Source organism: Spea bombifrons, chromosome 1 (genome assembly GCF_027358695.1).
Source record: "Spea bombifrons isolate aSpeBom1 chromosome 1, aSpeBom1.2.pri, whole genome shotgun sequence".
In the NCBI taxonomy this organism is placed as follows: domain Eukaryota; kingdom Metazoa; phylum Chordata; class Amphibia; order Anura; family Pelobatidae; genus Spea; species Spea bombifrons.
In genome coordinates, this window is record NC_071087.1 from 42,172,977 (window position 1) to 42,188,722 (window position 15,746).

Genomic DNA, 15,746 nt, shown 5'->3' on the forward strand with positions numbered 1-15,746 from the left:
TGCCGTATGTGAAATTCTCCAAATCAGTGTTTTGGTAATTCAGGTTAGTATGAATCCTGCAAATAATGAATCCAAAAAATAATCTGCCCGCAAAAGGGACATAGAGCCTCGAACACAGAGCAGATAAGACAAAGCTTGGGTCCATTTTCTCCAAGTCAACAAAAGTGCGAGCCAAGGACTTCAAGATCAAATTTCAACTTACTTGCTCATTATTTCTGGACCATTGATAACTGAAACATGAGCACCGACTTCATTAGCGATTGCTCGAGCGATGAGTGTTTTGCCTGTCCCGGGAGGACCATGGAGTAGCACTCCCCGTGGAGGAGGAATTCCTAGAAGTAAAGCAAAAAAAAAATACTTTACCAGCCCATACACAGCATTAAAAGTCCCTTACACCGCCACCATAGAAGAATGCATACTAAAGTACCCCGTGCATGCTTTAATATACATTCTTCCAAAATGAGAATAAACATTGCTACTGATTGATTGATTAAACAACCAATCTGTGGCAGGAAAGTGCTCTATTCAAATCAATAGGACTGTCCACGCATGTGCACAGGCGTCTGAACATATATTCTGCATGCAGCCTTCATCTGACTGGAGCTAGGAAAGTCATGTGCAGAGAGATGTGTTCAGCCAAGAACATCTTCTGCGGGGCATTTAGCTGTGTGGAAAGGGGCAAATGCATTTAGGGGGATCCTGCAGAATAACCCCATGCATTTGTAAAGCTGACAACACAATACATAGCCATGCAGCTATCAAATGCATTGATGTGCATACCTTTAAGGTTTTTCTGTATAACTCAAAGCCTGTACCCGGGATGCAGCTCAGAAATTACACTGTTGACCTGATAGTGTTTGGTTGGTCAAGCAAAGACGTGACAGAAGGACCAGCCAATATATACAGAACTATTATAGTTCAGAAAAAAGAGAGAGTTCTGGAGTAGAGTTAGAAAAAGTCCGCTGCCGGCTTACCATAACTCTTAAACAGCTCCGGCTGCTTCAGAGGCAACTCAATAGTTTCTCGTATCTCCTTCAATTGGCTCTTCAATCCGCCAATCATGTCATAAGTTACTTTATTTCCTTGTTCAACTTCTTCAGACTCTGATGTCGACTTGAAATCTTTGTATCTGATTTGAGTTTGTGAACAAATTGAATAAAACGTATCCGTGTTGCATTTGGAGCCATTTTTCAGGTATGGAGACATCGGTCCTTTGTCATTATCACTGTCTGACGAGTTAAGGCTTTGAAAGCTGTCCTGGTGTGACTGCCCTGTGCTCGGCTCGTGTGGATTAACTTCTGCCACAGCCTGACAAAAAGGACCTGAGGGCCTGACCATGTCAGTTCTGCATGGAGTACTTGTGGCTGCTACATTTTGGTTATCATCGATATCCAGCTGGCCAAGCTGCAAAGACAAATCCAAGGTACTGCTCTCCATGCTGCTCTTGTCCATTGACATGTCATTTGTAAAAACATTACTCGATAGTGGTTCTTGCACCATGTCATCAATGCCTTTAATTTTAGTCACTTGGAAGGTGCATGGTCTACCGTAGAAGTTCATACTTAAAAGGTTCCCAAGCAAAACGATCTTTCCATCTGAAAAGGTAAAACACACGTTAGAAGCGCACCTTGCATGTAGGGCATTAAAGTCATAATTCTTGCTTTCAGGGGTTAACTCATAGGGAGTGTAAGCCACATTTCCACAGCAACAGTACGACAACCAAGTCAAGTCTGTGAAATGTGAAAGTGGTCCATTTTGTAGCAAGATATAGTAAACTGGCTCACCATTTAAGCCATGGAAATCAAGCCGGTCTATCACTTATTTATAACTCTGAACAGGACAAAAATGTATCTGGATCAAATTATTTGCTGATAGAGTTTGATCATCTACTAGTAATATGTTGTTCTTATCCTCTACTAGTGTTGTATTCACCAAAGTAATTGGAACAGCACCTTTCAAAACAAAAGGCAACTGTGTAGTATGTAATAATTAACTCGGCCATGTCTTCAAGGAGTCCCTTGATCTATCAATCTGCTTATTAGTACCCGATACTTCTTTATATGTGTATTAAATGTAAGTTAAAAGTATACTTTATTACAGGTCTCTTACCCATGAGCCTTAGCAGAAAAGCAGACAGCTCTTCGAGATTGATCCCACCGGCATCCTTCTCCCTGTGATGATGGATGGAAACATACAAACCCCATGAACTGTGTTTGAGAGAACACATCAGCTGGAGGCATATAGCTAGGTGGTGGAGGAAAGGCCAAATGAATATGGGGGATTCTGCAGAACCTCTCTGAGCTATACAAGAGGGACACCATGAACATTTAAAGGGCCCAATTAAAGGGATGGCTAGAGTGTCTCTTTAATAAATACTAAAGTATATTTAAAATACAATTCAGAGAGAAAAGTAAGTTTCAGCTCCATGATTCTGGACCTTTTCAAAGACATAAATATAAACACTTTCCATCTACTAAAAAAAACATAAAAAATGGTCCGTTTGTAAAATCTGTTATCTCTACAAATATACAATATTTCCACTAGATGGCGCTCCAATCCCACCAATCTGTTACACTGCTCCACTCACACTGAGCAGTCAAGAAGCCCTTAGTAGGTTAAAACGCCCTTAGTACACAAAAATGCATCATCTACATTTAAAAAAAAAACTGAATTTAAAATGTATGAGCTCACGTATTAGAAGTAATAGAAAATATATTGTATAATGTCCCTCAAAATCAAAAGACTGAAAGGTCTGCATGTGCAAGGCATGTACCAAGCTCGCCGACATACTTTCAGCTCAGATACATGCACGGTAAAGACTCTCTCCTTCTTACTGATCCGCGGAGATATTTTACTGCAAAAATGACAGTTCCCTCTTTTTTGATTACATGGTAAATATATAGCATTGCGTCATTTAAACCAAGGTATAATGTAACCCCCTTCTTTTACCAAGGGTAGATCATTCTCTAAAAACCTGGAGTGTTTTTATTTTCGCCATATGTTTTTTTTTATATGTGACAAAGAGTGGAGAACAGGGATAATATATATAGCAGTTCCGCTATAGAGGTCTACAACTAGTCAGCATGGCCTCCATATTACTGAAAATCTGTAAAATGTGTGGGATAGAACTTCATATCCAGGCACTAAGCAGAGAGGTCTGCAGGATGGAGGAAAGTTACGGCGTCAGCCCAGTCTACATACACAGCATTCTTACAATATTATACCTGAGGCTGACTTCGATTTCTTCAGCCTGCAGCACAGAGCCTGTGACGGGCCGCACAAGCACCGAGTCCCCGGGTTTCACCTTGAGGTTTTTCTGCGCTGTTGCCCTGAGGCCAACTTTGCCGGAAGGAAGACCAGACACGGGCCATGCTGTACACACCTGCAGAGAGAAGCACAGAATCCAAATGTTACTGGCAAAAGTAACCGGCTTTACACCTCTCGGGCGTTCCACAACTGGAGGGACCAGTACCCAAGTCCCTTTGAGCATCTTTCCTAACTTGTGTGCCCCTTCTCCAGCAGCTGGTCCATATGACTGGACCTCAGTGTTACGCTGCATAAACAACACTTATTATCTTTTATTTATATGGCGCTGACAATTTACGCAGAAATTGTGTAGGGATCTGTGTACAATATGTGTATGGGTTAATGCAAACATAGGTCCTCGTCCCACTTTTAGAGACATGAATACTTAACCATCTGTAAGCTCTTACGGGCTTCCTCTACTTTTGTCAATGTCACGTTGTTGCATATGGTTATTTTGTCTATAGTGTAACACTGCAGAAAATTATGATATGTTATAGACAACCCGTTAACAGTTTTAAACAGAATAACAATAAAATAAAAGTAACCCATTTCTGCATTTTATTAGCACCTGCGTTCTTTGCAATATGGCTAACTGCTCTGTAAATTAAGGAGTAAAAAAGGATTGTGCCATGGATCTGACATCTGAATAAAAGATGACCTTGATTATAAGATGTGGTCATTTTTTCAGATATTTTCTGGAAAAAAACTTGTACAATACAGTACACGTTATACAAAAAAAAAATCCACAATATATTCCAATCCCATCGGAGGTTACCTCTTGTCTCCCATCTATGCTGGTTATCAAAACAGGGCGCCCAATACACACGTCAGCCGATTTCATACTATTCAGGCCGAGCTGTACGAAAGAACATCTGTAAGCCTTTGGTACATTGTCTTCTGCTACAATGAAAAGAAAAGAAAATATGAAACAGACAGATGATTCTGGGACGATTTATTTGATTTGGCGGGGATCGCAGCTATACCTTCACAAATCATTAGGTCATGTAACAATTACAAAGTATGCACTATGACAGCGGTTAAGAGAGATCCGTATTATAAGGTTGGCAGCAATTAAGTTGGGCCAATTATGTGGTGACTTTGAATTTCTAGTACGGCGCCGACTGATACCGCCAGAAAACTTGGCACGATTGATGAGCTACTGCAACAGAAAGATCTATATTACACCAGCACACCTAATGACGTCACTGCAGAACTCTATAAACATATCACTTTAAACACAGGCGGTGGGAAGGCTCTACCATACTTCTCCTGTAAGGAAGATGCCACAAATGGCAAGCTGGGTTGGCGATAGGTTCGGCTCCCAAGAAGATAAGCTAGCTTAGAGGGAAAGAAGTGGTTTACTAGCCTGGTCCTGCAAACTATTAAACATGTTCTTAGAGTATACATTGATTAGATTCATTGGACATGCTACAGAAACACGTATGGAATTCGATGGGTAACGTTAACAAGCCTATAACCATTTTACCCCAAACTCCACCGCTAACCGCGAGTGCAAGGGGGGGGACAGCCTCTGATAACATTTCTTTCCACATCCAGTTATCCCTTCTTGAGCTGTAAGATTTTTTGGTTGTAATTATTGCATATTCCCAAAAGGCATTTTTATCCACTAAATATGTTCTCCCTACCATGATCAAAATGTAGAAAGGTCAATTTAAGGTTATGGTAGAACATTTGTCCAAACACACCATTCAATGACATCATAAGTGAACAATAGATTTTTTATTATTTTTAAAATGATTAAAACATAAAACCCTACAGTGTATATGAGTCATTTCTTTTCCAGATTTTATTAAAAAGCATTATTTCATGTTATCCTCTTTTTAACAGAATAATGTCTTCTCCACTACCACGGACCACGTGAACTACAAACGAAACGATAAAAAACCTCACAAAGTGCATATTTCTGGTAAGTAGACAACCTGGGGTATTTTACTGGGGCCATTTAGGCTCTTGTCATGCAGCAACTTGGCTACCAATCTTTACCATTATATATATATATATATTCTTTTTCCCTGAAATGTATTCAGCTGCCCCTCCAGATCACATAAATACTCCATGTGGATAGGTTATTGTATAATGTTTCAAATCTACTGGGCACACCACATAACAAGCTAATTTTGCTGCGCAATAGCACACTGAATATGGCAGGGTAGGCACATAGAATATAAAAGGGAAATTGACATAATACACGCAGGTTAGATAGAAGAAACAGGTGTGGGCTGGCCCAGGGGCAGGAGGGAATTGCCCCCTGGATGGTCCCAAGGTCTTTACAAAGTGCTGGTCTGGTGAACAATGTTGGACCAGCCCGGGGAAGCAGGAATGCAACAGGGTCATGTAATATTGTAGACGCACGGTAAAAACATTCCAGTTGTTTGTGTGTGAGCATGAATGTGTGTGATGGTGTAAGTTTCTGTAAAGGAGAATGTGTGTTCCAGTACATATGTGATGTATCCGGCGAGGGGGGGTGGCACGGGCCAATGGGGGCCACTTGGATTTACCCCCCACCAGGCCAGCCTTCTGCTCCTCTGGTGCTCTCGTGGGCTATATCTCCCATCACCACAGCTGAGGGTGATGGGAGTTGTAATCCACACACAGTCATCAGCCCCTTTTTAAAAATAGGCGGTCCCTAAATCCATTGAAAACAATGCATTGTAAGCCCATACATGTATGGGCCTTGTCATTAAGGGGTTAAAATGTTTAGCCAGCTGATCTAACTGGCTTTCAATGCTGTTGTGATAGGTTCGTTGGTCACTTTTTTCATGACGGCATGAAATGTCACAAAGGTTTTAAGAAGGTTGCATAAAGCTTGGTTTAAGTTGATTATACGTTGACAAACCCCCTCACCAATGTATAGGGTAGCCAGACAAAATAAACATGCATTCTTTATAACACACCAGAGAGCACCGGAATCCAGACATATAAAAAGAAAACAGAGACCGATAGATCAATACATGTTTTATTATACATGCTACAGTGACAGCATAGACCTAGGCACCGCCATAGACTGTCAAGGATATTGTAAGAGCTGCCGGTTAGACTCCGGTGATGTCATTGATATAACGTACGTCTCCCTATCGCTCAGAACAAGCATATTCCAGCATCCATCACTGATGGGATATTCCGTAATGGGATATTCCGTGACGGGATAAATTCAGGGCTAGATTCAACACAGTCCCCGTGGAAAGCCCACAGCTGGCCCTTTCATCATCTACCCTCAAATACACGGGACACTTTTTCAGGGACAGCACAGAATTTGACGGCAGATAAGAACCGGCGTAGGCTCCGTTTTTTTTGTAAAGACTCGGATCGTAATCAGTACTTGGCATTGTCTTAGATTCAGGATAGTTGTATGTCTCAAGGTTAGGTTTCCTTGCTACATTAACCTCTATGGCTTCTGCCGGGAGGCTGTTCCACTTATTAACCACTATCTTAGTGAAGCAAAATTATCATAGCTTACATCCAGGACTCTGTCCCTCTAGTTTTTGACTATGACCTCATGCACTAACATTTCTCCTCCTTTGATATAAACTTCCTTTTTGTACTTTGTTAAGTCGTTTGACGTATTTAAGTGCTTATAACATCTAGAGATCATTCAGAACGTGAAACACCATGTGCATTAAAGCGCTGGGCAATATACCTTTATCTAAGAAGTCGGTGACTTTAAACAGCCAAGGGTTGCTGTTACTACCCGTTCGGGGCTCCGGACAGGGGGAGGCTGCCCCTTGTAGAGCTTTCTCTTTGCTTTTCTTTTTGGAGGCAGACATATCGAGCAAATCTCACCAACAGCAGCATCAGGCGTGCTCTACCGGCAGAACAACAACTTCCGGGTGCAGAAGGGGGGTGGGATTTGTGACCTACCGTAATGTGTAAAGCAGAGGCGCAGAAGTTATTGACTGATGCAGACAGTAATAGATTTTGGGAATAATTACGGTAATCATTCAGCAGGCAATTTAAAAGCCAGTGGTAGCAGACATGTTTGTTCCTGGCAAGGCACCAGTCAGTACGAAACTCTATGGAAAGATGTCTAGCCACGAGCGTCTAATGCAGTGGTGTCCAAACTGCGGCCCTCCAGCTGCTGCAGGACTACATCTCCCATACTCCTCAGCCAGCCCCTTAGCTGAAAGAGCATTATGGGAGATGTAGTTCTGCAGCAGCTGGAGGGCCGCAGTTTGGACACCCCTGGTCTAATGGTTCCGGCAAAGAACGACCATTGACCTGACTCTAGAGGTGTCGTGTCCTTAAACAATGTGATTATAATAGGCAGAAATTGTTTCTATATCACGGTGTAGTGTGAACGACCCCTTTCTAGGGTTACATAAACTACTATGTTTCCGGAAGCGAAACGGTACATGTAGGCTGGCGCTCTAGCATTTTGGAAAGCGTATCCATAACAAAGATGGCGCCGCCCGGCTAGTGATGTCGCTTCCGCTTATGTTATGTAAGGATAGGGTGCTACAGCTGACTGCTGGGATGCTGCGGCTTGTGTGTCGGCGTTATTTGATTCGGTGGTCTACCACCGGGGTAAAAGCGGTGACGGGCAGATTTCTCACCTCGGAACCCAGCCGGTCCGAGCAAGCCCCGTGCGCTTGGCCCCAGGAAAAGATAGACCGCTTCGGGGGAGTTACGGTCCGGCTGCGGCCTCATCATGATCTGGACGAAGCCGGCTTCAAGAGCTGGCTACATGGCAAGTGCAGCACGTCGCACAGTGACACGGGCCGCCCGGCCAGTGCGAGCTAACAGTGACCGTGCAGCATGCCCTTAACCAACTATTACCCCCAGCATTACTAAATAACTCATAGATATAACGTGATCCTTTCGGTAAAGGGCGAGTTGGGATTTGCAGTGCTGTTATTGTAATTCATTATGGGGGGGGGGCTGGACCCTGTATGATTAACAGCTGGCTGATAACCATACATAAGACAGACCCAGCTCACTATGAGGCATGCTGGACAAACCCAGTGATCTTCTGACCTTAGATGGCCCTGTATAACACAATCTTCTCTATGCGTTATTCAGAGACAAGTTGGCTCTTTCTTGCCCGACTTTGCCCTTGATATTTTTAACTCCCTAATATCGCTAAACCTTTTCTGCTCCCCTGTAAATTCTCTCTGTATTTGATAAATCCTATATCTTGATGGAGGCCTGTGCTGTTCTAGAATGGCAGTATTGGTGCATTTAGAAGATCCAGCTTAGCATCGGAGACTAACCTGGGTGATTAAACTGCTTGTCATGCGGTGAAACTTGGTCAACTGGGTAGTTAGTGAATGCGTTTGGGTGTACAGTAGCATTGTTTGTAGCGGGGAATTCAGTTATCAGTGGTGTCCAAAACTTTGTTGTGGATATTTTCCATGTTAATATCTGGTCGTTCGGGCCACTTTAGTCTCTAGCAGGAAAGTGAAATCTTTTGCGAGCATGCGTTAGGCAGCCACCAGGCACCCCCTGATGAGTGGCACCCAGGGCGTACCGCCCCCCTTCAGGTACACTACTGTCCAGGTGTAATATGCATATACCAAACCATCCGAGCGTAGTAGCTTCCAGGTGTAGAGGACATTCCCGAACAACATGGTGGATATTGGCAGAACCAACCTTGCCGCTGCATGCATTATGTTAAGCACACAGACTACTCCAGACCAATCCAAAATGTTTCCAGATGCTTATTTCGTTGTGCTGAGTTATTTACACCCGTGTAGAATAATGTGTTTTTTTTTCCTGCTCGTTCTAGAATCTATTAAAGCATGGAGGGAAGATGGCAGAATTGCAGTATGGCTGCACGTTCCGATCATTCTTAGCAGGCTGATAACCTCCGCTGCCTCCGAGGGGTTTACTTTTCATCATGCAGAACGTGACACATCTACTCTTACGCTCTGGTTAAAGGATGGGCCAAGCAAACTGCCTGGATACGCAACACACCAAGTCGGGGTGGCAGGTAACTTCAAACAGATTACTGTATGTATGACTATGAGGCTTGCCCTCAGGATTTATGGGGCTTGGGAAAAAGGTTTCCTGAAAGCTGCAGCCCTTCTGCTGCAGCTGCTCCTCTTTCCTGCTCAATTGTTTCTTGCCACTGATTGGCTCATTGAAGCAAACAATTAGTGGCAGAAAATACTCCATTAAACTGAATCTCCCCTCCATGAGTTTCTAAAAGCAATGGCATCTATATTGAAAAGGGACCATACCGCTATCATATGCATTAAACTGCATATGGTGGCTGAAGCATCCCTTTACAAAGGGGCTAGCAGATCTTCCTGTTTGTGGCCTCTGCAGGTCTGAGAGAAGCAGGACACTTGTAAATGATATCATTTGGAGCTGGGGAGAACATCAATGAGAAGGAGAGGTTAGCACAGGAAGGCCAGGACAGGAGCCAACTTTTTGGTGTCTACGTGTACAGATATGAGTCTCTTTCGGCAAAATGTTCTCCCTGCTTTAATACTGAGCAATAATGACACGGGCTGGTTCTTGCGTCTCGCTGTACAGAAACCTTCTGCGATGGTTACTGCGGATAACCAGCAGAGGGCAACAAGAGGGAAAAACTGATCAATAGACATGTTAGAACATGTTTTTATTTATCATAGAACAAACGCAAGATTTGTGTCATCCTATTAAAGCGAAACCGCATTGTAATTTGGTTAGCTATGGATCTGTTGAAAATGTTCATGGAATTGTTTGGATTTTAGCTAAATATAACTGAAGAGGAATTGAAGCATGTAAACGAAATTGTACTGCTTTGATCTGGAAAGCAAGTGGGTTGAGGCAGAAGTGCCTTGATGCTATGTAGCATCTCTACCACGTTAATGGAAAAGATCAGAAGCTGTTTAAAAGATTTTAAGGATATTCCCAGTAGTCTCATAATTTACCTCTGTTTCTGTTACCACTCTTCTTGAGCATAGAATCCATAGTTCTTTCTATGTGACCAGTTTGTGTCTATCCTTTTGAGCCAAACATTTTTAGTTCTCTCCTGGTTCCTGTATACTGACCCCTGATATTAGCAAAGCTAAAACTAATGGCAAAGGGTAACAGTTTCTTATGTGCAAAGTCCGTGCTTCTGCATTGTTGACCAGTCAATAGGTCATATTGCGTTTCCCTGCCAGAATTTTTGACTCTCTAAAAGTTTGTCATCAACCCTTGGAGAACATTTTCACCTCTGTTCCTAGACCTTCTACCCAGTGGTCTTCAGCTAAGCAGTGTTTCACTAAGCAACATCTAAAACCTTGACCTGTTTCTTCACCAACTGGACTATTGTACCAATCTAACTGGACTCTACCCCATCAAATCAATAATGTATCCAAACAATGTTTTATTCTGTTGCCTGGCTTATCTACTTTTGTTGGCTGGCCTCTGATCTTGTCTCCTGGCTAAATTTTTTTAAATTGAATGCCACTCTTCACTTACTCTACTCCTCATGAAGTGCTTTCTCCCCACTCATCTGAGCTGCAGATATTCTCTGAAAATCCAGAGAACTACAGACAACGATTAGTTGCTTAATGTAGGAATTCATGATCCAAATAGCTTCACGCTATGTAACAAACATTGGAAATAATATTGTAAATGAAATATAATTTAAAAAAATAGCAGTGTCACTATTTTATCACCTCTACATAAACCACTCCAGGGCCACAGGCATATAACCATTTATTTATAAAATATAACCCAATTCTGTAGCATGGTCTAATAAGGCTATCATGCACGTCTATGATATATTGAAATATGGACCATGCCGAGAACTCTCTTATGCTGCTTTACCAAATGTATCTGCACCGATTGTTTTTCAGGAGCTGTTCTCGATGAGGACACTGGGAAAGTATTGGTAGTGCAGGATAGAAATAAGGTAAGAAAAATGAGATTAATATTGGTTATTAAGTATGTTATGTGTAGTATAATAACATGTTGCATGATGCCGCACTTTAAAAGATCAACTTGCTCCAACACAGCTGCATTTGCTGATAAGATGTCCATCTGAACACAAGAGGAGCCTGATGTCCAAATAATTTGGGATTAATCTAGTCACTGTGTGTACTACCGTTGATACGACATTACTGTAGTCCAAACTGGCGCCATGAGATGGAATTCCTTCCCAGCTGCTAGTATAAATTACGTTTGAAAAGAGTGCTCTTAATTTTATCATTCATAATTATCAGTCTGATCTTGGACACAAAATAGATTGGCCATGTTTTGCATTGTATACAATGTAGCTCCAGACATATGTTGCTGTTTTGTACAGTGCTGTGATTAATTCTCTCATTAACTTTGTAAACTATAATTGGATTTTGTCTATTTCTAAGAAGCGCATGGTAATTGAGAATCATGGGTGTTTACAAAGCTTGCAGAATCTTATATCGTTTTGAACTGTTGCACGCATGGCTTTTGATCCATGCCACATTGACAGTTGCTGCATCTTCCTTTAAACTAATAAATGCGGTTTATGGTCGCAACACCAGTTGTTAATAAGATCCAGAAATTCCCTGTGAGCCATATAACTGTGTTTATGCTGGCCCCTGTTATACATCTAAAATGTACACATTGGATACAAAATGTTCAGTTTTTCACAGGATTATGCTAATCTTTAATGTAACTATAACGGTATTAATGGTAAGCATGTCAATTACTAAAATGTTTTACTTAATGCGTCTGTAAGAGCTGGCGAGGCACTCTGGTTTCCTCAGTTGGAGGACCCGCTCTGTTGAGTAGAAGACATGTTTCACTAATGAATGCCATGAATGGAGGCCCCGGGCCGTGAGGTCCGGGGTTAGACTGTCATGCAGAAAGAATCATTGTGTTTGTGCTCGCTGTTCTGTACAGATCCTCTAATCGGCCCCCAAACCTTTTTCTGGCAACTACTCTCGGTGATGCACCAAACTTGGCTGTAGTAAAAAAGAACTCATTTTTTTATGTTAGAAACAAAATATTAAGTGTCTTGGAGAAAATTATGCATATGAGGAAAAGCTAAAGTTTTAGTAAAAGGAAGCACACTCCCAAATTTAATGAAATGTATAGTGGATACAAAATAACTTAGTTTCAAGGGGTATTTTAGTGCTCCAGGGGGTTAAGATGCACGATATGACCCGTTCTTATGTACGCTCCTGCTCGGTAGTGCTCCCGTTCTAGTTAAAGGGAGCAGCAACAACCCAAGTATGTTATCTGAAACTTGTATATGATGATGAAATATGTATGATTGACTTTAAAAGGAGTGCTTCTGCGCACGTGTAGGAGGTATGATTCCTGCTCGCTAAATAAACTGGTTCCATTACAGCCAGCCATGTGTGTGTGTGGAAGCGGTTCATTGCTGGAGATGGATCGGTGGCTTAGCAGAAAGCTCTACAATGGACTGGTCATGCTACAAAAAGCATAAGGCAGCAAAAGGGTCACGGCCGCAATGTGGCGCTTACAATTATTGGTTGTGTTAAAGCATAAAACATCTTTTTTTGCGTGTGTGTAAAATAATGGTACCGGATGCTAAAGCATCAAGCTGCTGAGTAGAGAGGCAACAGTGGAAGGGTAAAAACGAAGAGGCCGTTGTCTTAATTCAGCATACACATTTAATATCCAAACTACTGAAATCAGTGCACTATGGAACAGTACTTCACGTCCGAATCTGTTCAGCTGGTTAAATATATTACAAAACACAAGTAAATATTCGGGTGATTAAATAAACGCATGTACAAGGCGGGGTTATTCTTTCACATAGCAGCTTCCTCAGGTTCCCTACATGATTTACTAGATCGCTAGCAGCATAGTTACAGAACACACTGGAACACGTACATTTCTTCTAAACGGCACAGTAACATTAAAAAATAAATATATTTGGTTTTAAAGTACCCCCTTCTGACACCAAAAAGGAGACGGATTAGGATTAAACGGAGCACCGTGGCTTGTTGATTCTTCAATACTGGAGGATATCGCATTTTAAGGAGCATTTCTTCTCCCTTACTGTTCCTTTAGATTGGCTGTTTTTGGTGGCTTAAGCAAAGCTTCTAAATCTTTTTAGTATATAAAGCTGAAAGCAACAATGCAATTCTATCGCATAACAGGACTCTGCAAATATGTTACAGACAAGAAACACGAGGTTCCATACGGATCAAAATAATTTACCCAAGCTGCTGTTGGAAAATATATATTCTTATAAAGAGGTTTTCTTTTCATGCGACTGTTTTGCCTGAATTGTATATTGATTAGCCATTTTGACTTCGAAAGTGAAGTATTCTGTAATGTGAAATCAGTCATATAGTTTCAATAGAAATCAGCTTCAACCCTTTAGAAAAAATATTTATAAAGAATGTATTACACGATAAGGAGACATCTGTCTAGAAAAGGTCTCCTTCCTTGCAAAAATTAAGTGACAAATACTCTGTATCTACAGACTTTGAACACATGGAAGTTTCCCGGAGGACTCTCTGATCCCGGTGAAGATATTGGTTGGTATTCAAATCAATTGTATTGATGTCGTTACATTTTCAAAGTTAATCCAGAAATTAATGTGATTATCTCATATTTCGCTATCGTGTAAATAAGTGCCAGATTTGTTGATCCGCAATTACTACATGCGGAGAGAATTTTCCTCGACCTCCACTCAAAACATTTTATCTTACTCAATACTCTAAATACAACAAGGCTGTGTTAAGGTTTTTTTTTTTCTTTTTCTTAAGAATTTTTTTTCCGTAAGATTTCTGTTACAGTATTGGTTCACCCAAGTTGTCCATCAATCAAAAAAGTGTGGATTTTTTTCTAGTAAACAAACGTTCACCAAACACGTACAATGGATGCAGCAAATACTTTGGACCAAACTCATGGGGGTATTATTTTATTCAATTACACCAAACCCCCTACTGCAGGAAAGTGTTGTAAAACAGTGCTTACCACTGCTTCCATAAAGCATCATCACGGGGTAGACTATTTGGAGGTCTCCCTCTTAGGGAGAGTGGCTTTGAAAGTGGGCATAGCTAGTCTTAAGTGGGTGTGGTGTAAGAGGGAAGTGGGTGTGACCAATAGCTGCTGCCCTGCCCGGAGTAAAAGAAGTGATCTGGAGGCCCAGGACACATCTCTTCACCCAGAGACCCCGTGTCAAACCAGGAGGACTGCTAGGTTTAATCATGGTGTCTTGGTGCGGGTTTTTTTCTCATACAGTGTAAGAGTCAATGAGGCATAATACCTGTGTAAAAACATACTTGAAGTAAGGAAGATCTTTTGTATGCTTAAAAAAAAAAAATGGAAACGAGAACTATCATAAGATAAATAGAGCCAAAATTACATGGGTATTTAGTTATAGTGCACCACAAACGGCAAAAAGGGTTCTTTACAGTAAGAATGTGCAATTTACAATCTGCGGGTGACCCATCAAATGCAAGAGATGCCTATGGGCTAGATTTTTAGCAAAAAAAGGAATATACAGGCATATATCTATATAATATCTTGCTGATCCGGTGAGAGATCAGATTTCCATTTTGTCAAGAAGGAATGTTTCCCCTTTTTGAGCCACAATTGGAAATCATTTCAATGTGGATTTTTGTCTTCGGGATCAACAGTGAGGGTGAGTTTACCTCAAAAACGATTAATGGTAACTTTCTGATTATTGGTAATTAGCTGAAGATGGATTCATAAATGGATAACTTAAGTAGTCATCTGTGGAGCATTACATTACATATGTTCTTGTTTCCCTTCTCATTGCAGGAGTTACTGCAGTTCGGGAAGTGTTTGAAGAAACAGGCATCACATCAGAATTTAAATCCCTCTTGAGCATAAGACAACAACACAATCACCCAGGAGCCTTTGGGAAGTCAGACATGTATATTATTTGTCGCCTAAAGCCTCTGTCATACCAGATAAATTTCTGCCCCCAGGAGTGCCTAAAGTGTGAGTGGATGGACCTCCAAGAACTGGCATACTGTAGCGATACAACCCCCATCACCAGCAGGATTGCTAAACTGCTGCTCTATGGCTACAAGGAAGGTTTCCATAACGTCGACCTAGCTATGAGGACACTTCCAGCTGTTTACTCAGGGCTTTTCTATTCTCTCTACCATAAGGAACTGCCGGAGGCCTATGAAAGCAAGCGGGGCCTCTAAGAAGCTTCACATTTTAATTCTTTATTAACCAAGGCATTGTAATGTCGTTTTATACCAACATGGTGCATAGATAAGATCTGGAATGCTGTATCTGGGAGCAGCTCTCATATATTTATATAGATATATATATATAACTAGTTAAATACCTCATGCGGGGTCTTGTTGGTCTTCAAGGAAAATATTCATTTTAAATGTATTTCGATTTGATGTCCTTATGAGATTAGAAAGCCTCTTCTATACAAGAATGGAGTGTTTTCCCGAGTAAAATCATCATTTTAAAAATATGATACAAATGCACAAATATATATATTTATAGAAGTTCATTAAAAAAAGTTAGATGACCTTTTGTCCCTTTTTTACAAA

General features: G+C 41.3%; 2 protein-coding genes across 2 annotated transcripts in view; one reads left to right on the forward strand and one right to left on the reverse strand.

The window, feature by feature from the left end:
• SPATA5 (spermatogenesis associated 5) overlaps window positions 1-7,149 on the reverse strand; it is a 130,316-nt gene extending 123,167 nt beyond the window's left edge. The window contains exons 1-6 of the mRNA XM_053461408.1: window positions 6,965-7,149; window positions 4,082-4,206; window positions 3,225-3,382; window positions 2,110-2,171; window positions 975-1,595; window positions 203-332 (exon numbers count right to left, since the gene is read on the reverse strand). Coding sequence (XP_053317383.1) covers window positions 203-332; window positions 975-1,595; window positions 2,110-2,171; window positions 3,225-3,382; window positions 4,082-4,206; window positions 6,965-7,091 — 1,223 coding nt within the window. The 5' untranslated portion in view covers window positions 7,092-7,149. The remainder of the gene's footprint in view (window positions 1-202; window positions 333-974; window positions 1,596-2,109; window positions 2,172-3,224; window positions 3,383-4,081; window positions 4,207-6,964) is intronic.
• Window positions 7,150-7,681: 532 nt separating this feature from the next.
• Window positions 7,682-15,487, forward strand: NUDT6 (nudix hydrolase 6). The gene is made up of 5 exons (XM_053461410.1): window positions 7,682-8,011; window positions 9,050-9,253; window positions 11,097-11,152; window positions 13,682-13,736; window positions 14,989-15,487. Exons 1-5 carry the CDS (start codon window positions 7,744-7,746, stop codon window positions 15,381-15,383), a joined length of 978 nt encoding a protein of 325 aa, XP_053317385.1. The 5' UTR covers window positions 7,682-7,743; the 3' UTR covers window positions 15,384-15,487.
• The last annotated feature ends 259 nt before the right edge of the window (window positions 15,488-15,746 follow it).